A 26675-nucleotide genomic window follows, 5' to 3' on the forward strand; every position below is an offset into this window, starting at 1 on the left:
GAAGAAAGCTGATTGCCAAAGAATTGATGCTTTTGAAGTGTGGTGTTGGAGAAGACTCTTGAGAGTCCCTTGGACTGCAAGGAGATCCAACCGGTACATCCTGAAGGAGATCAGTCCTGGGGGTTCACTGGAAGGACTGATGTTGAAGCTGAAACTCCAATACTTTGGTCACCTGATGCGAAGAGCTGACTCACTGGAAAAGACCCTGATGCTGGGAAAGATTGAGGGCAGGAGGAGAAGGGGACGACAAAGGATGAGATGATTGGATGGCATCACTGACTCAATGGACATGGGTTTGGGTGAACTCCTGGAATTGGTGATGGACAGGGAGGCCTGGCGTGCTGCAGTTCATGGGGTCACAAAGAGTTGGACATGACTGAGTGACTGAACTGAACTGAAGCCTTAATATCCTTATCTGAAAAATAGAGTATAACTATGTTGCCTACTTTGCAGCACTGTCACAAGGATCAGCTGAAATAATACAAATAAAGTATTCAATTACATGCTGGGCCCATAAGTGCACAGTAAATGTGAGCTATGATAATTCATAAAATAAGTTGTTCACTTAATCTGATTATAGTCAAACAAAAGATAATAAAGAAAATATATAATGTTTAACATACAACATTACATATATTTAATATATATATATATATATATATATATATAGTCTTCTCACAGAGAAGGCAATGGCACCCCACTCCAGTACTCTTGCCTGGAAAATCCCATGGACGGAGGAGCCTGGAAGGCTGCAGTCCATGGGATTGCTAAGAGTCGGACACAACTGAGTGACTTCACTTTTACTTTTCACTTTCATGCATTGGAGAAGGAAATGGCAACCCACTCCAGTGTTCTTGCCTGGAGAATCCCAGGGACGGGGAAGCCTGGTGGGCTGCCGTCTATGGGGTCGCACAGAGTCGGACACGACTGAAGCGACTTAGCAGCAGCAGCAGCAGACTTCTCTCAAAGAAGAGACACAACCCTTTAAAAGTTTTTTTTTTTTTAATTGATCTTTTGTTTTTACTTTTAAGCAAACCACAATTCTCTGATTTCCTCTTCCAACATTCCCACGGAAGGAAAAATTATCATTTGGACAATGTGGCACCAGGTTGTACCTTTCTTTAACATTTATGAATCCACAAGTAAATCTTTTAAAAAACATGTCACATTTAAAGAGGGATGTGGTAAACTGCTGATGAAATATTAGAATTAATATTCAAACCACAAAACAAAAATTCTATAAAAGGTTTGAAAACACTGTAAATGCTGTACACAAATTTAAAAATTTAAAACTGCCAGGAATCATTTTTTGTTTATGGCTATCATCACGTAAAACGAATGCGTGTAACTGAAGCAAATGAGCAAATGAAAAGGGTAGTAGAGGAAGATATCAAAAGGGTCAAATTGTGAAAATGTTAGTCACTCAGCCATGTCCAACTCTTTGCAACCCCTTGGACTGTAGCCCACCAGGCTCCTCTGTCCATGGAATTCTCCAGGCAAGAATATTGGAGTGGTTTGCCATTTCCTTCTCCAGGGGATCTTCCCAACCCAGGGATCGAACCCAGGTCTCCCACATTGTAGGCAGATTCTTTACCACCTGAGCCACCAGGAAAGTCCTTCAAAAAGGTAAATTGGGGATCAAAACATAGAGGGCCTTACTCTTTTAAGGATACTGGTTTTTGTATCCTGAAGGAATTAGGAAGCCATAGGAGAGATTTGAGAAGCTATGGAGAGATTTGAGAAGCTATGGAAAGATTTGAGAACCCAAGTGACATGACGTTGTCAGGTTTTAAATGGGTAATATTTGAGAATACACTGTAGAGGGTCATGGTGGAAGCAGGGAGACAAGTGAGGAACTCTGTTAATCATAATAGCTCTGCCACTCTTGTAGCAGCCTAGGTGAGGCTTCAACTAGTGTGGGACCAGTGAAGGTGGTAAGAAATGATCAGCTTTTACAAGTACCTTACTTTGAGGGCAGAGCTTATGGGTTTCCTAGCAAATTAAATGTGGAATGTGACAAAGAGAGAGTAATCAAGGATAATCCTAAAGTGTTTGGCCCAAGTAACTGAACAGATGGATATACCATCGACTGAGAAGGGGAAGACACCAGGAGGAGCAAGTCTGGAGGAGAATATTAACAGCTTAGTTTTTTGATATGTTACTTTTAGAAGTCTACTGACCATCCATCCAGGGAGAGTGGCTGATTACGAAATACGATTATGAGAGTCTTGATTTCAGACAGAGGACTAAGCTGGAGATAAATTTGAGAATTGTGAGCATACAAATGGAATGTAAAGCCATAGAACTGGTTGCAATAACAAAAAAAAGATAGTGTAGAGAAGATTCCAAGGACTGATCCCCAGGCCCCTCCAACATTTAAAAGTTGAGGACACTACAAGGAATCAGCAAAGAAAACTGAAGCAGCAGCCAAAGAGTTTGGAGAAAAACAAAATTAATGCCCCAGGGGGGTAAGGGGAGGGAGATGTATAACCAACTGCATCAAACACTGCTGGTAGGTTGGTTAAGATAAGAACTGAGAACTGAACATGGGGCTAGGCAGCATGATTTTTGGTGACACTGATAAACCCCATTTTGATAGAATGATGGAATAGAGGCTAGACAGAGTGAGTTTAGGAGAGAAAGTAGGACGAGAGAAATCAGAAGCAGTGAATATAAACAAAATTATTAGGTGTTTTGCTTCAAAGGAGAGTAAAAACTGAGCAGCAATAGGCTAGGGGCATAAGATCATGAAAAAGTTGTAAAGTGAGATAGCATGTTTGTAAGGTGCTGGGAAGGGCAGACAACAGAGGAGAAAATGATTGGAGTAATGTCCTTGAGTAGGTCGAAAGGAATGGAATCTTCTACACAAATGGGAGGACTGAAAGATGAAGACTTCATCTATGGTGACAAGGAGATATGGTGGTGGGAGTCTGTGGAAGTTCTCTTCTGATCACTTCAGTTTACTCATGAAATTAGGCACCAAGGTCATCAGCAGAGCATGAAGATGGGTAAGAGTTCTGAGGATTGAGCAGCAAAGTAAAGGTGTGAAATAATCATCGATAAGTATGGTGGAGGGAATGGAGTAGGGACGTGTAAGATGACTGAAAACAGAAGGGCCTACGTGGAGCTTTAGAAAAGAAATCTGTTTCAGAATCATTAATAAAGCATCACTGGATCAGAACAGGAAAAACCTGGAGGACAAGAGGAAGACCAGATAGGAGGCAATTTTCACAGTCTGTGAGAAAAAATCAGAGAGGGATATTGTCTAAAGTAGGGTAAGAGCAGCTGGAGGGCAACTGTGGAAAAAGACGTCAAAGTCATTGCAAAAGCAGAACCAATGGCATTTGGAAAGCAATTAGAAATGACAGAGGAAACAAATGGCCTGGAAGACGGCCCATAATTGTTGAGCTAAAGTAAACTAGAATATGGCAATGCCACTGATTAACTCAAAGAACTATTTCACTTCCATAAAAATTAGTAACCAATTTGTCAGCAGACTAAAGGAGTATCATTTGAGTGAAATCTGAGTGAAAATAAGAAGACTTAAAAAAAAAAAAAGATTAAAAAGTTTGATTAGTGTCAAAAAATATTTGTTTCTATTGTTGTTGGTTGGGGTGATTAAGATAAGACAATCCCATTGCAAACTGAAGGGCAGTCTAGGTGATCAGGAAATATTGGAAACTGAAGAACAGAGCTTTATTTGATAAAGGAATGAAATACAATAAATAATCATAAAATTATTTTTATATAAAACTTTATGCCAGGCATTATTCCAGGAATATCATCTCCTTTAATCCTTAAATAAACCATATAATGTAGACACTATTATAGTTTTGTTAAGAGTTATGGAAAATAAAGTGCTGAGAAGATGTATCATGACTTCACAGGGTAATGTGATTAACGGCACAGCCAGAACTCAAACTCAAGTCTGAATGACCCCAGAGTTCAGCTCTTAACCACTACACAAACATACCCTGTAAAATTAAAGGCCTGGAAAAGGTAGTCGAGGTTGTTTACCTTTCGAGAAGAATTTTGGGTTAAAGATCTCAGAGGTGGAATCATTCCAAAGAATGACACAGTCCAAAGTGCTGTCATGCCTAAAATTGGCTAAATACATACATGCAGAGGTCAGAGTTCAGAAGACCAAGGAACTAAGGGCAAAAAAGCAATGGCAAGATTATCAATGTAATAGTAGAAATCACCAAAATGAATAACAAGGGAAAGGTTAAAAGAATAACCAGGTGCTATCATCATCAAGGTCAGTCAGCAGATAATAGACCTTAAAAGAGAAAGGGTTATTGAAAGACCATTCAAGGAACATGGCAGGAAGGTCTGAAGAGAGTGGATATGTCAGGACTTGTGTCATAGGAAAAGTTGGATGTCAGCTTTGGCTAGACAGAAAGGGCATTAAAGGAAAAGTATAAAGATAATTCCTTCTTTGGAAGGAATGATGCTAAAGCTGAAACTCCAGTACTTTGGCCACCTCATGCGAAGAGTTGACTCATTGGAAAAGACTCTGATGCTGGGAGGGATTGGGGGCAGGAGGAGAAGGGGACGACAGAAGATGAGATGGCTGGATGGCATCACTGACTCGATGGACGTGAGTCTCAGTGAACTCCGGGAGTTGGTGATGGACAGGGAGGCCTGGCATGCTGCGATTCATGGGGTCGCAAAGAGTCAGACACGACTGAGCGACTGATCTGATCTGATAAAGATAAAGGGAATTTGTATTTATTCAACAACTTTCAATGAATAGTGGGATTGGGGGTTAGATAGGAACAAGATATTCCATAATGGGCAGAGTAGAAGGGTCTAGATTTTCAGTATTCTTTTTTTTTAATTTATTTAATTGAAGGCTAATTACAATATTGTAGTAGTTTTTGCCATACACTGACATGAATCAGCCATGGGTGTGTATGTGTTCCCCATCCTGAGCCCCCATCCTACTTCCCTCTCTATCCCATCCCTCAGGGTAATCCCAGTGCACCAGCCCTGAGCACCCTGTCTCATGCATTGAGAACCTGGGCTGGCGATCTATGTCATATATGATAACATACATATTTCAATGCTATTCTACCAAATCATCCCACCCTCACCTTCTCCCACAGAGTCCAAGACTGTTCTATATATCCATGTCTCTTTTGCTGTCTCGCATATAGGGTCATCATTACCATCTTTCTAAATTCCATATATATGCGTTAGTATACTGTATTGGTGTTTTTCTTCCTGATTTACTTCACTCTGTATAATAGGCTCCAGTTTCACCCACCTCATTAGAACTGATTCAAATGCATTCTTTTTAATGGCTGAGTAATATTCCATGCATATATGTACCACAGCTTTCTTATCCATTCATCTGCCGATGGGCATCTAGGTTGCTTCCATGTCCTGGCTATTGTAAACAGTGCTGCGATGAACATTGGGGTACACGTGTCTCTTTCAGTTCTGGTTTCCTCAGTGTGTATGCCCAGCAGTGGGATTGCTGGGTCATAAGGCAGTTCTATTTCCAGTTTTTTAAGGAATCTCCACGCTGTTCTCCATAGCGGCTTACTAGTTTGCATTCCCACCAACAGTGTAAGAGGGTTCCCTTTTCTCCGCACCCTCTCCAGCATTTATTGTCTGTAGGCTTTTTGATAGCAGCCATTCTGACTAGTGTGAGATGGTACCTCATTGTGGTTTTGATTTGCATTTCTCTGATAATGAGTGATGTTGAGCATCTTTTCATGTGTTTGTTAGCCATCTGAATGTCTTCTTTGGAGAAATGTCTGTTTAGTTCTTTGGCCCATTTTTTGATTGGGTCGTTTATTTTTCTGGAATTGAGCTGCAGGAGCTGCTTGTATATTTTTGAGATTAATTCTTTGTCAGTTGCTTCGTTTGCTATTATTTTCTCCCATTCTGAAGGCTGTCTTTTCACCTTGCTTATAGTTTCCTTCATTGTGCAAAAGCTTTTAATTAGGTCCCATCTGTTTATTTTTGCTTTTATTCCCATTACTCTGGGAGGTGGGTCATAGAGGATCCTGCTGTGATGTATGTCAGAGAGTGTTTTGCCTATGTTTTTCTCTAGGAGTTTTATAGTTTCTGGTCTTATGTTTAGATCTTTAATCCATTTGGAGTTTATTTTTGTGTATGGTATTAGAAAGTGTTCTAGTTTCATTCTTTTACAAGTGGTTGACTAGTTTTCCCAGCACCACTTGTTAAAGAGACTGTATTCTCCATTGTATATTCTTGCCTCCTTTGTTAAAGATAAGGTGTCCATAGGTGCGTGGATTTATCTCTAGGTTTTCTACTTTATTCCAATGATAGATTTCCAGTATTCTTAACCTCTTATTTGGAGATTTTTGAAACTCTTTTAGTCCTTAACTCAAAATGAATAGATATCCACACACACCAAAAAAATTGCCATGATGAGTGGAATAGAACTAGAAATGAATAAATCATGAATCAGGATCTCCACTTCTTTGATCAAGCAAATCAATCCAATATGGCCTGAAACCTCATCTCTCCTCTTACTATAAACTGCTGAAAAATCAAAATATTATATTTATTATCTAAGAAATAATCTAGACCACAAACTAGAAAATATTTAATATAAGAAGCATGCTAGAAAATATAGATGGTATGACTATTGATAATAAAACAATCTTGGAGGAATTATTCTGTCTCCTCTATGTTTTTTTTTTTTTTACAACATTGTGTCCTCTAAATTCTACTTCATATACCTAACATGATACTTTATATTGTTTTCAGAGAAGTGGACTTAGGCCTGTTTAGCTTAATAGAAGAGAAACACAAATTAGGTAGTTAAAAAACTGATCCAGTGTGCCACAGACTACTGAATAACAGAGAATGAAAATAAATAAGACAGCCCCTGCTTTTAGGAGCTCATAGTGGAAGAGACAAACATATTGTAGCTCAAAAAACCAGATACTTTCAAAAACAATTTTGTTATATCAACAAGTTTCTGGCCTCTCCTTTATGTGATATAAACACAGTCCATACAAACAGCCCTACTTCCAACCCAGTGCTATGCACTTGAAAATTATAACAAAATCAGGGGGTCTAACTTACCATCATTTTTTCAAATAAATCCAGTACTTCCTTTTCGGACAAATTCAAAGATCGTTCATCGTATAATGGCTGAGCAGCTGGAAACTCATTCATCGCAACTTGAGAATCAAGAGGATGTTGGATAAGAAGTTTTTCCTTTTTTACAGTAGATTTTCTGAAACTTGTAATTCGGTCACGCTGCAAACAGAAAGGAAAAAAGAAGCCCTAAGGAAGAGATCAAGAATCACCAACATCAAGAACCAAAACATCAAAATGGCAGTTAGTATAATATATATTATTGTCTTTTTGACAAAATGTTATTTTAAGCAGCAAGCTCCACTTAGAGACTGTACTACTGTGAAACCTTGAAGTAGCTCAATGGCCTCAGAAGTCTAGGGGGTGAAAAGTATTCCTCAAAAGTGAAACTTAGGTCCTTGTCATTGCTGTTTTGCACAGTAAATAGGTGAGAAAAGTCTGATCTCAAAGTCATGTGGTGGTTTGAGGGAGAATGTGTCTTTGGCACCAACTTTGAAACTATGAGGGAAGAAAAAGAAAAGGATATTCAATTCTAAGGGGGAAATTATACTAACATTTCTCTTCTTCAAAATGCCAAAATAATTGTGACAAGTATCTATGAGCACTTTGGCAATGTAGTGGTAGAATATAATGGTTAAGAGCATGGACTATGGAACCAGACTCCCTGGGTTTGAATCCGCAATTCACTAGGTCGGCTACCCTGTGCAAACTCCTTGGTCTCCAACTGTCTCCTCATTTCTAAAATAGGGTAACAAGTTAATACATATAGAAGGAAGGAATGAAGGGAAGAGAAGAAGGGAGGGGAGAGAGAGAAAGCAAGAAAAGAGTTATTGTGAGATCTTAAAATACACGTGTAGTGTACTTAGCTGCTATTTATTACTATTGCTGTTTTTACTATTATTACCCTCACCTTTTCTTCCCTAAAAGGACCAACAAGGAAGCAGAACAAAATTAAAAACATTATCTATTCCATTTTCTGGAAATGTAACACAAACAGAAATATCTTGTTCCTAAAAACAAAACTATGAAGAACTTGCCACTTTATGGATATTGACTCAGAACCATTGATTCCATGCACAATCTCTTATAATTAGCTTGCAATTTCACATAAAGTGAGTTAACAACTCCAGTTGCCTTTGTAAACAGGCCATTCTGTTTTGAACCACAGCACGCTGAACATCAAAAATTAGTAATGACCAGATAACTGAATGCAACTCAGTTTTATTCTGGTTTCTGTTAAGAAGCACATGCATACTATCAGCTCATGTCAAACAAGCAGATATGTTAGATAGGACGTCAGTGCCTGTCACTGCCATGTTACCAAGTGCTTATAAATCACTTCAACAATACAAAGCATCGCAGACGTTCTTACCACAATTTTGTCAACTACTGTTGACCCATATTAAAAAAAAAACATATCTGTGATTTTCATTCAAAGAACACTTTTTTTTTTTAATAAAAAGTATACTTTGAAAGAAATATGAGCAGTTTTAAGCAGCTTATTTAGGATTCCAAAAATGATCTTAGTACATGGTTGCTTACAAAGAGATTATGTAAATCATAATATTTTAGAGGTGGGAAGAAACTTGAAAAACCATCTAGGTTGACTCTCATTTCACAGAAAAAGTAACTTGCCAAATTGACAAGTCCCTGGTTCCTAGCCCAGTGGTCACTAAAGATTCAGTTCTTCAAATCATCTTCTATATTTTCCAATTTTCTTTTAAATTTGAAAGTCTTTGAGGAAAATTAAGTTGGATTAGATATGTAGTATATCTTCAAACAACTCAAGAAAAAATATTAAGCAATCCCAAATAAGCTGAGTACATAACCAAGAATCAAATTTTACTAAAAGATATGGTGGACATAAAAGCATTTAAATATGCAATCAACCATTAAATCAACATATTTCTATTCCTTTCCCTTCATATCACTTAATATTTACTTTTGCAGTGCTGGCTTGTTTTTACTGAATAGCATTATTTACATATATATTTGATCTTCCACTATGCCATTCACTTCGATCTAGAAAATTGGCTTTTGCTTTCAGCTATATCTTGATAAGAAAATAAAATTAAGTCATATACTTTCACTTCCTTAAATCATGAATAATATTCTACACTATTTGTAGATAGGTAATTTCACAGAGAAAAAAAAAAATGACACTGCTTAAAATACTTTTTTTTTAAAGTTTAGCTATTAAGTGAAGCCGCTCAGTTGTGTCTGACTCTTTGCGACCCCATGGACTGTAACCTACCAGGATCCTCCATCCATGGGATCTTCCAGGCAAGAGCACTGGAGTGGGTTGACATTTCCTTCTCCAGGGGATCTTCCTGACCCAGGGATTGAACCCAGGTCTCCCACATTGTAGGCAGATGCTTTACCATCTGAGCTACCAGGGTATTAGCTAGTAAAGGGCACACTTAAATTTTAAGCCCATAATTTTAATAAGTTTTACTACAATAGACTTAACTCAAAAATACTTGAGGATTTTAAATTTAATAGCACATTTCTGGCTAACACAATGAACTTAACTTCCTTTCTATTTTAAATTAATTTCCTTTACTATTAATACTTAACATATTCAGGGTCGATTTACATGGCTATTGAAAAAGGAAACATTTGTGCTTTCCAGAGTTAGATTTATATAGGTTTTTTAATTGCTTAAGGTATGTATCAGGATGGCAATATCAAAATTATTTTGAGATCTCATACAGCTATTTCTTTTTACATTCAAAAAAAGAAAAGTCTGATTTTTTTGCAGACATCTGCTTTTTTTAATTGACAATTCTTCCATCTACTGTACTTTATAAACATCTAGACTTTTACATTGTTACATATATCAATGCTTTAATGTCCACCCACTTTAATAAAAAAAAAGCAACATGCATAATATAATAACATGCTACTAAGTCCACCTTACCACATCATCTGCCAAAGTTTTTATTTGAATGTTCTATTAAAACCAAAAAAAAAAAAAAAAAAAACTGTCAGATAAGAGAAATTCACAGATCAAACAAGAAAATATCTGAATGATTCTCATTTTTTATTTTATCAACTAAAACTCTTCAAAAAGAATTAGAAAATTTAAATATATCATATAAACACAAAAATTCTTTACAAGAGAAAAAAACTTTTTAAGGATTAAAAATGACGATTTGGTGGAGGGGGTGTCTCTTTGTTTTACAAGATGACTCCCAAATTCTCAAAGTCAGATTTGGATCACATATCACTACCACAGTGTTCAAATGTGACATAAGATATAACAAAGTCATAAGCCCTGTCAAGCTTTTTCAAAGTTTTAGCATGAATAATCATATTTTTAAGTGACATAAATTTTTTAAAACCATGAACAATAGGAAAAATGTCACATTTAATTGTAGTGAAATACAATGAAACAGCTCAGTCTAGAACTCAGTTATGGATAGATATTTATAGAACACTTTATAAATATTCTAGATAACATTGAACTTACCGATTCTGTTAATATATGCCCATTTCTCAAAACCTCCAACACTTTTTTTTGCACGTGGTTTTCTATCTCTAACGTTGAGAATCATTGGAAATGGTACGTTCCAGTTTAGAAGATACAGTGACTAATTAAAATTACCATACAGCATATATAGGCACAACTACTTGAAGATTTAGATACAGCAAAATTACAATAACAAAAGAGGAGCACAAAAGCCAGTATATTATATAAATATGTTGAAGTATGTTGAAGTGCTAGTTAAGAAATGTGATTAGGAAAGAATCAGATTTTTAAAAATTATGTTAGGAACAGAAATTAACCCTTCTACAACATCCTATAAATTTATTTCCTACAATAGAAGCTGAATGATGTACATCATGCATGCTCACATCCCTTTTAACTAAGAAAAATATGTGGCTCACTGGTGGGAAGAATTCTAGTAGGAGTTTTAAGTGAGAAGTATTTGGTCACAGGGTCTCATAAAATCATCTTCAAATACCACCAACTAAATGATATTAAAGATCATCCTCCCCTCCATCAGTTGGGACAAATATGCTATTATATATGTAGTTCTTTTTCTACTTTTAATCTGTTGATTCCCTCAAGGATTTACATTACTACATCTTTGTACTATGTCTTCATCACATCCTGCTGACACAAACCCCAATCAATCTTTGCTGCCTATAAAAAAGTAAGGGGGAGTATTTATATCACAACTGAAGCCTTTTTAAGAGAGATCAATTCACCCTAAGACTATCTCTACCTGGTAATTTCTCTTTAATTTTCCCAGTGGGGTACAGAAAACTGTTTTATGCACAATGACAAACTTCATGATTTTCTGTAATGCAAAATCAGAGTGAGAAATGTCAAAGTCTCAAAAGTGCTGCACTTAGCCTGCTACCTGTCCACCTGTGTTATTTATTAGTTATACTGTTCTTCAAACAACCACTGCTTTTCTTTTTTTTTTTTCATCCTTTGGGATTATAAACTCAAGATTGGAAGCATATATGTATCTTCAAAGTAAGAATGTAAATTCAGGGGAAATAAGATTTAATTTAGTCAGTTCTCTAAGTTAAGGTATACACCTGTCTTGAATACTTTAAATCTGTATCTCAATTGAATATATGTTGACAGTTTAATTGTGGGGGACAGAAACAAACAAAAAACATTGCTAGCAGTATTTCCACTTTGTCTTACAGGAAGAAACTTTAGTTCTCTTCTCCCACCCCCATTCTCCATTTTGAAATTATCATTTTTTATCCATATTAAATTCCATTATATGGAGTTAGACACTTAAATTGGATGAAATTTGAGATAATATGATCAAAACCTCTCAATTTACAAATGATGGAACTGAACCTTGTGGAGGCTAAATGACTCAACCACAGACCACAGATATGATTGTTACTAGATACTAACTCTTAGTCAATGGTCAATGGCCTCTTCAGTTGGTATAATTAAGCTGTAGGATATTAGGGTTGAACTACTGAATTGAAACAGTTCATGGTAATCTAAAATTCACAGATATGCCCCAAGCCCTATTAGTTTAATTTTCCTTTGGGTAACTTCCTTTTGTCACCATTAACAGAAGGTCAAGCATCATCTCGAAGAGCATTCCCCTCCAACCAAAGTCTTTGCCTAACACATCTTAACGTATCATCTACTGAATTCACTTTAACCAATATATACTAATGTTCTTCATTCAGCTATTCTTCATATACAAACTAAATATATATTTAGATTCTTTGGTCCTTCATTATTCTTAATTGCTAATTATACCTTAATACTGCCACAATTGTAAGAATCAGAGATCTTCTCTCAGCTCTGGAAGGTGGGTAATAGGAGGGCAAATATAGTAGCAAAAAGTGAGTAGACAATTAATAACCCAGTGGAAACACTACATAAGCCCAAAGGATGATCACAAAGGGTCAGGACAGACTTTCAAAAAGAACGGTCGCATTTATGGTAAGGGTACGATCTAGATCCCACTCCTCCAGTTTTAAGTCTTCCATATCACCTTGGTTTCCTCCCTCTCCTTAATTCCCTATAGCCAAACAGTTGTCAAGTTCCATAGTGATCTTTATGCAGTTGCTTCTTCATTCTCATACAAACGACCCATTTAGAGTCTAGTCATGGCAGTGGCCTCATAATAATTATCTCTGCCACAATTCTCTCCTCATTGCCAAAGTAACATTCTTTTTTTTTTTTTTTTTTCAGTTGATGAGTTGCCTTTTATTTATTTTTACTTTTTAGTATAAATTTATTTATTTTAATTGGAGGCTAATTATTTTACAATATTGTATTGGTTTGCCATACATCAACATGAATCCGCCACGGGCATATGCTTCAAGTTGCCACTGCATCACCTCATTCCTAGATTTCTGTAAGAGCCCCCTAGCTTATGTCCCTATTTCCAGGTTACCCTGCTACAGTTAATTCTGAACACACTGACGAAGTGACACTGTTTAAACCCAAGTCAGTTTGCAGCCAGTTAAACCAACCGTGCTCTTTCCCCATTGGGGCCCAGTGTGCAATGGCTATAAACAGCAGCCTCCTCAGTAGTGCATGCAGCCGTTGCCTGTACAAGTTTCCCTAAGGGACCTTGGAGACAACCCTTGCCAGTGAACCTTCATGACTGGCATGCTGTCCCCAATCTAGGCTCCAGACTGGTACATGCACTGCCTTTGTAAAGCCCCAGGGCACAGTGGCCAGGGTCCACTTTGGCCACGTCATAACATCCATCCACACCAAGCTGCAGAGCAATGAGCATGTAATTGAAGCCCTACACAGGGCCAAGTTCAAGTTCCCTGGTCGCCAGAAGATTCACATCTCTAAGAAGTGGGAAATTACTAAATTTAATATGGATAAAATTGAAAACATGGTGGCAGAAAAGCAGCTCATCCCAGATGGCTGTGTGGTCAAATACATCCCTAATCCTGGCCCTCTGGACAAATGGCAGCCCCTGCATTCATGAAAGCCTTGGTGTTGTCCCCTCCTTACACACACCAATAAATTCTACTTTCCGGTCCAAAAAAAGAAAGAAAGAAAAAGCTAAGGAAATCTGAATAAACCATGGACATTAGTTAGGAAAAAAAAAGTCAGATCATATCACTCCTCTGCTCAAAACTTTTCAATGGCGCCCTATTTTCACTTCCAGTGAAAGTCAAAGTCCTTACAAGAGCCTGCAAGGCCCTACGGAGCTGCACACTCTCCATATCCCTCTGACCTCATCTCCTACTACTGTTTCTTTCATTCACTCAGCTCCAGTCACACCAACCACTTCACCGTTCCCCAAGAAGGCAATAAGCCACATGTACTGTCTCTTCTCTTTGCCTGGAAGGATTTTTTTCTGTAATCCATATAGCCCCTTCCATCACTTCTTCCCCTTTCAAGTTCTTGCTCAGGGAGACCTACTCTGTCCATCCTATTTAAATGGAAATACCCACCTTCTCCACACACTCTTGACCTGCTTTACCACACTCTGCTTTTCTTTTTAATAAAGCTTACCACATTCTCACATAGTCTATAATTTATTTTTGTCTATTTCTCCCACTAAAAGTGTGAGCTCCATGAGAACAGAGATTTTCATCTGTTTGGTTAAGGGATGTAACCCTAATGCCTAGAGCAGTGCTTGGCACACAGAACTCAATAAAAAGCTATAAATGACTATTACTTGCCCATCTGTATTTAAAAGCTCCTGACAGAATAAAGACTAATACCCTTAATACAGCATTCAAAGTCCTATATTATTCAGCCCTAGGCTACCTTCTGCATCTTCCTTCATGATCTATATGCTATGGAAAAATGGTAATCCTTTTTCTATCACATACCTATGTCCTGTTTGAGCACCCACTCTTCCCTCTATTGGAATGCTCATTCCAGCTAGGTACATTTCTACTTCTAGAGCTTCCCTTGAGTTTAAAGTTGGTTATTAATAAGCCAAATGTGGGCCCCTGGTCAAAAATGGAGAATTATGCTTTGTTTACTGTCTTCTTAAGACTTTTTTCCCTAAAAGGCATCTTCGAATGATAAAGCACCTTAAGACAAAGGGGAAATTATATTCACATAAAAAATTATCCCAATTACTTGTGACAGAGAACCATAAAGAAAAACACTCTGCTTATGATTTCTTGATTTATAAGTTTCATTCGACTAGAGTGTATATCCTATATAACTATGTACATTTGACTGATATGGATATTTTTCTCAGAGATTTCCCTCATGTAAAACTCTGCTGTCATAAATATCTTCTTGCTACCATTACTTAGAACTCTACAACTATTCAGAAAAAGAGAGAGAGAGAGAGAGAAATGTAGTCTATCGAAAAGAAAAATCTTTAAGGACATTTGAAGAGTTTCCTATTTAGGAGGAGGCAATTTTGGGGCACTGCACATGAAAAATACATTGAAATTATTGTATAAATTACACTTAAGTTATCTGCATTAGAAAATAAAATATTTCTGCCACATAACTGTATTTACACATTAGTCAAAGAAGAGAAAAGAACATATAGATATCAAGGCGAGTGGGATGAATTGGGAGATTGGGACTGACATATATACACTACTACGTATAAAAGAGTTAACTAATGAGTTCCTTGTACTATATAGCACAAGGAACTCTACTCAATGCTCTGTGGTGACTTAATGGAAAGGAAATCTAAAAGAGAATGGATATATGTATAACTAATTCACTTTGCTATACAGCAGAAACTAACACAACATTGTAAAGCAACTGTACTCCAATACAAATTAATTTAAAAGACGGAGACAAGAAAAGCAAGAGGAAAGTATAAAAATACAAAGACATCTTTGTAGCCAGTGCTCTGGATGCAGGTTAATTTCTGCTAATTAAAAGATTTTTAAAAATCCATGTCGTCTACCTATTCACCAGACAACATCCATCTATCTATGTATCCACCTCCATTCTACCTCACCATTTGCTTACATATTCATTATCTATCCACCTACCTATTCATCCATTCACTTACCCATGTGTCCATGAACTCACTTATCCATTCATGTAGCCACGCATTAATTTATCCCTCTGTGACATAATAAATAGGTTTAGTCTCTTCCCCTGGTTCCTGACACAGAGTTCCTAAATCCCTTGGAATTTCCTGGATGATAGAAAAATCTTTTGTTCTCATAAGGCAACTCTTAGTGAGCTCCTGAACAGCTTCAGAATGGGGCTGGTCACCAGAAAGATCAAGCCAGGATCAGAAACTTGGAACTTTAAGCCCCACCCCTCCATCCTCTGGGGAGGGGAGAGGGACTGTGGACTGTGTCAATCAATCACTCGTACAGTGATGAAATAGCCATAAAAAATCTCTACACTATAGGGTTCAGAAAGATTTCAGGTTGGTGAATGTATCCATGTACTGGGAGGGTGGCACACCCCAAACTCCATCTGGACAGAAAATCCTGTGCTTACGACTCTTTCAGACCTTGCCCTATATACTTCATTTGGCTGTTCATTTGTATCCTTTACAATATCCTTTATAATAAACTGATAAACATAACTAAAGCAAAAGTAAGTAAATAAAAAAGAGAGGAAGGTACAAAAGGAGAAAAATAACAAAAACACCACCAACATGAAAAAAAGTTCAGAGAGCTATAACGAGTTATCTCTTGGACAAGATTAAATCACAGACATTTTTCATGTGAATTGACCTTTAAAACATTTTTAAATGGTTGTATTAAGATAGTCTCATTTATAATAATGTTCTACAGGGATGAGCTCTCAAATTTTATCTGAATGTAATTTATACAAGTGCATGCATCTCTCACACCACTTGCAAGCAGATATTATGGATTTTACTCCTGTGTATAAACTATAGAGCTACTATGGAGTTAAAACAACAACAAAAAAGACGACCCAAAAATGTTTATTAGAGTCACACCCCTGAATTAAAAGCACTGATTAAAGTCATTTTAGTAAGCTTTTATTGTGCAAATCTAACTATAATGGTCATTAGGATGAGGGCATATTATACCAATAAGTATAGTGACCATATATTTTCATTAAAATCAACTCTAGAAAAGCAATACACTTGTGAATTAGTCAAGCAATTAGAGTTTATGAACTTCATTTATGATCAGTTATATTAAATATAACTTACTACAGTACTCTCTGAGTACTGAATAATTGTAAAAGTTTCACTCCAGAGTCTCAACCCCTTAAGAATAAGGGCTGATTTACTTATAAAACTCTAATGCTGAAGTTCTGATTGAAATACAGGAGTCATTATTACAAGAAAATTAAGTTTTAATTTTCCCAATCAGTCAGAAATTAACAAAAACAGCAAGATGTAAAGGTTCAGCTCTCTTATGGCTAGTGTCACATGGTAATACAATGTTTTATAAACATCTTTCAATTACTCTAGTACCACAGAAATTGGATGACTAAATTGCATAGAATTCAAAACTCTCACCACCAACTCAAAAATTTAGCCATACTATTTGACTATTTTCCTCTCTTTTAGAGAAAATAAGTTGGTCATCACAATAAAGATAAAGAGGCAATTATTTACCCAGCTTAAGTTTCTTAATCTTTAAGAAGGGTGAAGGCAATGTGATATATAGAAAACCATGTTCAATTCAATTAAGCAAATATTTGAGCACCTACTATGTACCTGCTCAGAGCTGGGCACTAGGAATACAATCATAAACAAGATGAGCATGTGCCCTAGGGAGGTTGTAGTCTAGATGAAGATCAGATGAATAAAAGAACAATCACAATAGAGAAATCCTGAGAGGACTGATCACGTGGTACTCTATTAAAACCTCCATATACTATCCAAGTAAGGGAAGACTTTAAGAAAGGCCATCCATCTCAACCACTGACCCAGAATTTGAAATCTCTAGATGACATCCTTGACCAATACTTACTCGGATCAGCAGCAGTCATAGAGCTTCCCTGGTGGCTCAGCTGGTAAAGAATCTGCCTGCAATGTGGGAGACCTGGATTCGATCCCTAGGTTGGGACGATCCCCTGGAGAAGGGAAAGGCTACCCACTCCAGTATTCTGGCCTGGAGAATTCCATGGGCTGTATAGTCCACGGAAGGACTGATGCTGAAGATCAAACTCCAATACTTTGGCCACCTGATGCAAAGAACTGACTCACTGGAAAAGACCCTGATGCTGGGAAAGATTGAAGGCGGGAGGAAGATAAGATGGTTGGATGGCATCACTAACTCAATGGACATGAGTTTGAGTAAATTTCGGGAGTTGGTGATGGACAGGGAGGCCTGGTGTGCTGTAGTCCGTGGGAAAGCAAAGAGTCACAAATGACTGAGCGACTAAACTGAACTGAGCAGTCATAGAAGGAAGTAATTATTCTTCAAAGCACTGCCTTTCAACTTTTCAGATCCTGGATTCACCCTGAACTTTACAAATCAGTAACACCAATCAAGGCAATCCAAGGCTATTTAACTACCTGGCAACCAAGTTGAACATTTTGTTTGGCCCCATTCAAATCCTTTACTATAAAGACTGTTTTAATTGAGTATCTCTCCATTGTGTTTGTTTCACCAGGAAAGGTATATCTGATTTTTAGAACTGAGATCTATGTAGATAGAGGTTTGATTCTAAGAAGACAGGAGGAAAAATTTTGGCTTTGAAAACCATTGAACTATAACTGCCTATATTTAAAATTACTCCCAAAACATTCTTTCATCTCTTTTCTAACAGGGGCATTTTCAGATGTCCACATGTCCCCTTAGGTTCTGTATTCTTCTATCACCATTAACACTTACGAACAGAAGATAGATCAGCTGGCAGCGTGTTAGGCACTGGGATTTAAAGAGACAGGGCCCTGACCTTAAAGGACAAAAGCCTAGTAGTTGAGAAGATTAAGTCACAGGCATTAAGCTCCAACTCTCCACCTTACTTTGACGTTGGGAGCATCTCAAAGTGTACATTTCATCATTTTAATAGAGCAATACTTTTCTACTTCTGTAACCAAAAGGACACAATCTCAGAAGTACTGTCAAATCAAAAGTCTCAAAATTCAATCCACCAGTGAAGTGAAAGTGTTAGTGGCTCAGCTGTGTTCTTTGCGACCTTATGGACTGTAGCCTGCCAGGCTCCTCAGTCCATGGAATTGCCCAGGCAAGAATACTGGAATGGGTAGCCATTAACCCACCAGAGCTCTTGGCTATTACAAATCATAATTCTCTCCACCATTTTTATGACAAGAGAAAAACTCCTTTTGGGATTTGCCTCTCAAGACGTTCTTTCAATATAAAGAACAAAATGTGTACCTACCAGAAATTGAAATATGACACCACAGAATAGGGCTTCAGTTTTCTTCATGAAGCAAAAGACCATGTTAGTTCACTGGGTAAGTTTCAAAACTCTGTCACAAGTTCTTCTCAAGCTTAAACTAATTGTCTTGCCATGAACTTCAACCTGTAACTACCAAGAGGATGTCTATGATATGGGAATCCAGCTATCTCTTCTGTGTAATTTAGTTTCTGTGTAGCTTAAGGACTAGGGGTGAAGTGTTCAAGAAACTTGTATTTTAGAAAACAAATTTATGGTTACCAAAAGGGAAAGGTAGGGGGAGGGATAAGTTAGGGATTGGGATTAGCAGATATAAACTACTATATATGAAATAAACAATAAGGTCCTACTATACAGCACAGGGAACTATGTTCAATACCAGGTGATAAACTATAATAAAAATAATCTGAAAGAAAATACATATATGTATGTATGCATGTATAACTGAATCACTTTACTATACACCAGAAACACAACACTGTAAATCAACTATACCTCAATCAAAAGAAATTAATATAGAAATTTTTTTTTTTTTTTAAAGAAATGTATGTTTGCTGGTTAGGCCTTAAAATTCATGCTAATGAACTGGAAATCAATTAGTACTTAAATTAATTAGAAACAATTGCAGGAATAATCCAGGTTTTTCATAGTAGTACCTCCTTCTGCAGATACTAAACCATTTCAAATGGGAAAACTGTTGGGACATGAAAATTCTTTCTTATTCTATGAATAAAAAGCAACAGAAATGAAAAGAAAGCCAGCTTTGCCCAGCATAGTACCTTGTACATAATAGATATTCTTAGATCAATGAGTTAGCCAAGTGGGGCTCGATATTTAATAAATAAATTTTTACCTTCCGTTTTTTTTTTTAAAGAAAGATGCCTCTACCAAACATTGTTTGAGAACTCATCATAGGCTCACCATTTTGTGACTCATAAAAGTTAAGATGTGACTCCACCCTCAAGGTATTTACAATCTAATCAGGGAGTGAAAACTAACCATAGAGGAGATTCTGAGGTATATCGCTCCTCCTCCTCTTCCACAGGCACTGTCACATGTCCTGCTTATTAGTTTCATAGCAGAACCACTACCTGAAATTATCTGTTTACTTATCTATTTACTTATTTATGTTCCAACTTCTAGAAAACAAGTTCCATAACAGCAGCACCCTTAATTTTCCTGTCTTAATCACTTCTGGATCTCCAACACTTAACAGTAGCTGGCACATCATACCTGCTCAAATATGTGGTGAATAAATTAAGTACAATAGGAATTCAGAGAAGAAATAATATAGTTTCATTAAAAAAAAAGTGAAAGTGTTAGTTGCTCAATCATGTCTGACTCTTTGCAACCCCATTAAGAAACTATAAAGAATCATACCCTAATAGCTGGGTAGGATTTGAATAGCCAGAAAAAGAGGAGGAAAAGGAAATGAGATGGGGAGCAGTATTAACATTTTACTTTAGGGAAGCAGCCTTAGGAAACAAAGGGTTCAAGTTAGAGTGTATTAAATTTCAAGTAAGTAGCATGGTGTGGATGAAAAATGTTACCTGCCAGATCAGTAAACAAAGGATGTTGCCGCCATCAAGCCAACAGCTACTGCAGCAGCCCTGGCTGTGCACCCAGAGGGGATTCACGACGGAGAAGAGCAGAATACTGACCCTAGATGGTTAAGGTGCATATATGGAAGGAATGATCTCAGTGAGCCCAGACTCCTGCATCTTCCCATACCTAGAAATGCGCTAAATTCATAACGTGATGTCTGGTTTTCTTTAATTCACAGTAAATTTTTGATGTTGTGATTACCTGGTTTTTGTTGCAAAACTCTTATATCCTGAGTCCTCCCTTACCTCTTTGGAGTACTCCCTCAGGGTTATCTGAGAGTCTGTCTTCTGGGCTTAAGTCCTCAGAAATTCTGCCCAACAAAACATAATTCTCAACTTTAAAGCTACATATATACATACATATATATATATATATTTTTTTTTTTTTTCCAGTTGACAGAGGGGACAGACTAGAGATGGTCTTGAAAACCAAAAGGAGTAGTCTAGGCTGTCTGACAGCCATCGAAGGTTCTGATTCAGAGAGAGATGGAAAAGGGGGTATTTTAGAAAGATGATTTCAGGTGGTATAGGTCCACGATGTCCTATCCGAAACCCTTGAAGTCAGATGTGTTTTGGAATTCAAAGTGATTCATATATGAGAAAGGAATATGGTATGTATACCATATATTACAAAACACACCCAGTGGGATCTGGGATAGCACACTAAATGAAATGCATTCAAGGTTAGCAGGGAAACATGAATACTCCACAAAACAGGATAAGTAAAGTTTATCTACGGCCTCAAGCCAGGCTGGGTTTCGTGGCCAAATGATAAAATTCTGTTTTCAGAGCTTTCAGATTTTAGCATTTCAGAGAAGGGCTGTAGGCTGTAATATTCAGAACAGATTGAGGAAGGAATCACACGCTAAAACGGAGGCTTGCAGAGAACAGCAAGTTTGACCTATTCTATCTAAATACTACCCACAATTTACTGAGCATTTATTTTATGCCAAGCACTACACCAAGAGCTTTACATGCATTCCACATTTAAATCCTCACAGTAATCCTATGATATAGGAATTTACTGTCCTATTTGACAGGTCAGGAAATCAAGGTTTGCAGTCAAGTTATTTGCCTACATGCACAAATATATTAAAAGAAAATAAATTACACAGTTGCAATTAGCATTTAGATCTGAGCAGAACCCAAGCTCTAAAACCTCTATCTACATCCTGAAATCTGCCTTCATCATATACAACAATACTGGTTAGAACACAAGTTCTTTTTCCATCTTAGCCTTTCCATTTAGACTTTGCTCTGCTCGCAGCACTCACCCCATGCCCCTCTTCTTCATCTGGCCATCTCCTACTCACCTCTGTAGGTCTCAGTTGAGCTGAAGCTGGTCCTGTTATAGTCCCCCATGGTTCCTGACTTCTCCCTTTAGAACACATTCCAGTCATCAAATTATAATCCCTATCTATGCCAGTATTCCCTGCTACATTATAAACTCAGTGCAGTGAAGACTAGGTCTCTTTTGGTCCCCACTGTGTCCTCAGTTTTTTTCCCCTATTTCTAGCACTGATTGCACCCAAACCTGTCATGATTATCTGAATTGTAGATGCAAACAGAGGAGAGACACAGAGAGAGAGAGAGAGAGATCTAGTTGTGAGATGATACGAGCTTAGGCTATAATGGTAGCAATGGGAATAGAGAGAAGACAGTTACTATATATAATTTTGCTTAAAACTATGAGTGTTATTGTAGCAATTATATGCAGACATATGATCGTTGCTTCTATTAAATAGAGTAATTTAATATCTGTTGTTGTGATTACTATCTTCATAATACAAAATAACCTCTAAATGGCTATGATTATCACTGGAGATATTTCACCTCAGAATGACTTGCCATGTATCTACTTCAAGAAGTTTTTATAATAACCACATCATTTAGTTTTCTGATGTAGCTGCAAACTTAATCTGACAAAACAAAATAATTCACTCCTCTAAATGGCAACCCACTGCAGTTCTTGCCTGGAGAATCCCATGGACAGCGGAGCCTGGTGGCCTACAGTCCATGGGATCATGAAGAGTGGAACACGACTGAGCAACTAACACAAAGATTCAAGAGTATGAATCTCCTAAAACTGAAAATTATATCTGAGTTGTGAATAAGGTATTATTACAACATACTTTTTGGAGGAAAAGATAACTAGAGTCAACCAATGCTTTAATTTCACTATTAGTGTTTTTAGCTAATATTCTTGAATTTGTAAACAATTCCCAAATCAGAAACAGGTTATCATGTAAAAGTTCAATTGTGTAGCAGGTGTTTAGCTCCTGGAACTCAAGTTTCCCAAGGTACAACTAGTAAAAACAACTTCCCAAGTGAATGTGGACAACCTTTCCCTCATGAAAAACAAAAATAGCGTATTTGGAGTCATATACGAAGGACATTTAAAGTAACTAATTATAACAAATACTGAACACTTAAAAACATAAGCAAAACATGACTATATGGTAGACAAAAATGATTTAAAATTTCAGAAAACTTCAAAAGGATCTTTCAAAGAATTTAGGATTACCAAAAAATTATTAAATTTGGTAACCTTCCATTTTTTCCTCACTGGCTTCAGATTCTATGTTGATTACTGATCAGATCAGATCAGATCAGTACCTCAGTCGTGTCTGACTCTTTGCAACCCCATGAATCGCAGCACACCAGGCCTTCCTGTCCATCACCAACTCCCGGAGTTCACTCAGACTCATGTCCATCGAGTCAGTGATGCCATCCAGCCATCTCATCCTCTGTCGTCCCCTTCTCCTCCTGCCCCCAATCCCTCCCAGAGTCTTTTCCAAGGAGTCAACTCTTCACATGAGGTGGCCAAAGTACTGGAGTTTCAGCTTTAGCTTCATTCCTTCCAAAGAAATCCCAGGGCTGATCTCCTTCAGAATGGACTGGTTGGATCTCCTTGCAGTCCAAGGGACTCTCAAGAGTCTTCTCCAACACCACAGTTCAAAAACATCAATTCTTTGGCGCTCAGCCTTCTTCACAGTCCAACTCTCACATCCATACATGGCCACAGGAAAAACCATAGCCTTGACTAGACGGACCTTTGTCGGCAAAGTAATGTCTCTGCTTTTGAATATACTATCTAGGTTGGTCATAACTTTCCTTCCAAGGAGTAAGCGTCTTTTAATTTCATGGCTGCAGTCACCATCTGCAGTGATTTTGGAGCCCCCAAAAATAAAGTCTGACCCTGTTTCCACTGTTTCCCCATCTATTTCCCATGAAGTGATAGGACCAGATGCCATGATCTTCGTTTTCTGAATGCTGAGCTTTAAGCCAACTTTTTCACTCTCCACTTTCACCTTCATCAAGAGGCTTTTTAGTTCCTCTTCACTTTCTGCCATAAGGGTGGTGTCATCTGCATATCTGAGGTTATTGATATTTCTCCCGGCAATCTTGATGCCAGCTTGTGTTTCTTCCAGTCCAGCGTTTCTCATGATGTACTCTGCATATAAGTTGAATAAACAGGGTGACAATATACAGCCTTGACAAACTCCTTTTCCTATTTGGAACCAGTCTGTTGTTCCATGTCCAGTTCTAACTGTTGCTTCCTGACCTGCATACAGATTTCTCAAGAGGCAGATCAGGCGGTCTGGTATGCCCATCTCTTTCAGAATTTTCCACAGTTTATTGTGATCCACACAGTCAAAGGCTTTGGCATAGTCAAGAAAGCAGAAATAGATGTTTTTCTGGAACTCTCTTGCTTTTTCGATGATCCAGTGGATGTTGGCAATTTGATCTCTGGTTCCTCTGCCTTTTATAAAACCAGCTTGAACATCAGGACTGATAACTCCCTTTAAAGCTTCTGTCCTATAGGGTTCCTTAAATGGTTCTTTTCTTAGTTTCCATTTAGATAAGGAATTCCATCTGAAGATAGTGACAGAAATTCTGTCAAAATAAAATAACACATTGCAGAAAAACCTCATTTATGTTTTACAAATATGTTTTACAAATACTATCATAACAAACTAACAAGTAGTTTTAAATTCCTAACTTTTTTATGATTTTAGGCAAAGCAACAAGTATATTAGTGTTTATTCTGATGGACCTCAAATTTCTTTCACTCTAACAGTGTTTTTCACAATCAACTTTTCATGTTTTGAATCAACTGAGGTGGAGTTAAGAACTTCAAATATTATTAATATTTATTTATTTATTGGCTGTGTTTGGTCCTTAGTTGAGGCATGTGGGATCTTCATCGTGTCATGTGGGATCTATCACTGTGGTGCAAATGTATATATTTATACATTTATTTGTGTATAAATTCCACAAATTAATCCATTTTAGAAATTAACCTGTTTTCTAGGCTTCTTTCAGGACCTAACTGAGGAAAGGAGCAGAGAGGCTAATGTTGGCTTTGAGAAAATAAAGTTAATTTAGTTCAAAAAAAAAAAAAGAGTTTAAGTACAAACTTGTTCTGCCAAGTTGAAAAAAGTCTCCATTTTCAGATATCCACTGAGTTCTTCAGATCTCAAGTTTTGCAAACTATACACAAATGTCTTCCTAGGTAAGTTTTTAAATAGTGACCATTTCTTTTAGGAAGGTACTAGAGTGACCTCCTCCCTTTCTAGTAATAATATAACGTGCTAAGAGAGGCATTTTCTTTTATATGAAATGCAGAAGTGAAACTTTCTGTTGACCAAAGGATACGAACAGTGACTAAACATGAACATGTAAGCCACAGATATTGAAAGGGAAGAAAAGTTTTAGTTTTAAAACTCAGAAGGCAATGAAGTGTGGTGTCTGTCAACAGTAGCCAACAGTTCTAAGTCCTTGCCTCAGTGAGAGTATGCTTTAAAGAATCTGGAAACATAATAAAGTGGTACTTTTTTTTATTTTTACCTTTCTGGATGTCACTCCCAAGGTCTTAGTTCATACCTTAATTACAGCATTTCTCAAAGAATGTAATTTCCCACTAGAGAGCACGGATATCCTAAGGGAGGGACTGGCTCTTAAATAGTATTGGATAGACTCTTGAGAGTCCCTTGGACTGCAAGGAGATCCAACCAGTCCATCCTAAAGGAGATCAGTCCTGAATATTCACTGGAGGGAATGATGCTGAAGCTGAAACTCCAATACTTTGGCCACCTGATGCGAAGAACTGACTCATGTGAAAAGACCCTGATGCTGGGAAAGGTTGAAGGCAGGAAGAGAAGGGGACGACAGAGGATGAGATAGTTGGATGACATCACCGACTCAATGGGCATGAGTCTGAGTAAACTCTGGGAGTTGGTGATGGACAGGGAGGCTTGGCGTGCTGCAGTCCATGGGGTTGCAAAGAGTCAGACACGACTGAGTGACTGAACTGAACTGAATTGATGTGATATAAATGGGTAAAAAATGGCCTCTATATACTGACCCTCTGTGGTCTACCTCTTTGGGATTCTCCAGGCAAGAATACTGGAGTGGGTTACCATGCCCTCCTCCAGGGGATCTTTCCAACCCAGGTATCGAACCCAGGTCTCCCACATTGCAGGCAGATTCTTTACCATCCGAGCCACCAGAGAAGTCTTTACAGCAGCTAACACCCATTAAAAGTCCACAGGTTCCAAAATACAAATTTCTGCACATCTAATTGTTTTAAATATCACCCCAATAAGCAGATATTCAGCCATTAGAGCCTGTCTGGTTTGCTTACACTGTGAAACTGCACCCAATATCTGCTAGCCAAAGATAAAAATAATCCCTGTAACTAGAAAAGACCCCATCACTGCTGTTCTCTGCAACTCTCTGACCCAAAGAATCCCCATTGGGCCACTGGGTGACTTTACCTAGACACATATGCTCCCTCTATGATCCTCCTCACTCCCAGGTGTTCCCTTGCTCTCCTCCTCATCTCGGTAGTGACCCCCTGCTCTCGTCTCTGGAAGGTCTCAGGCTAATGAGGGGGCTTCTCATGTGCAAGTCAGTGACAGTGAAAACTCAAAGTGTTAGTCATTCAGTTGTGTCAAACTCTTGGCACCCCCATGGACTGTAGCTCACCAGGCTCCTCTGTCCATGGAGTTCTCCAGGCTAGAATACTGGAGTGGGTTGCCATTTCCTCCTCCAGGGGATCTTCCTGACCCAGGGATTGAACTTGGGTCTCCCACACTGCAGGCAGATTCTTTACTGTTTAAGTCACCAAGGAAGCCAAATATGCCAAAGTGTCACCCAAATAAAGCTCATTGTGTACTACTGTCATCTTGTGGTCATATCTTTTTTCCTTGATCAGCCCCCAAATCCCT

General features: G+C 37.8%; 1 protein-coding gene and 1 non-coding gene across 10 annotated transcripts in view; one reads left to right on the plus strand and one right to left on the minus strand.

Annotated features, from left to right (window-relative positions):
* The window catches only part of DIAPH2 (diaphanous related formin 2), a 1048054-nt gene that overhangs the window by 979438 nt on the left and 41941 nt on the right, over positions 1-26675 (minus strand). For 8 of the 9 annotated variants that reach the window (XM_025277003.3, XM_025277005.3, XM_025277006.3 and 5 more), the window contains exons 2-3: positions 10004-10036; positions 7069-7245 (exon numbers count right to left, since the gene is read on the minus strand). In XM_025277003.3, coding sequence (XP_025132788.1) covers positions 7069-7245; positions 10004-10036 — 210 coding nt within the window. The remainder of the gene's footprint in view (positions 1-7068; positions 7246-10003; positions 10037-26675) is intronic. The other variant, XM_044937410.2, reaches the window with a different exon arrangement.
* On the plus strand, positions 13034-13166 carry LOC112582403. The gene has a single exon (XR_003106940.2). It is a non-coding gene; the product is annotated as a small nucleolar RNA SNORA70 (small nucleolar RNA).

The sequence above is a fragment of the Bubalus bubalis genome, chromosome X, assembly GCF_019923935.1.
Source record: "Bubalus bubalis isolate 160015118507 breed Murrah chromosome X, NDDB_SH_1, whole genome shotgun sequence".
NCBI lineage: Eukaryota > Metazoa > Chordata > Mammalia > Artiodactyla > Bovidae > Bubalus > Bubalus bubalis.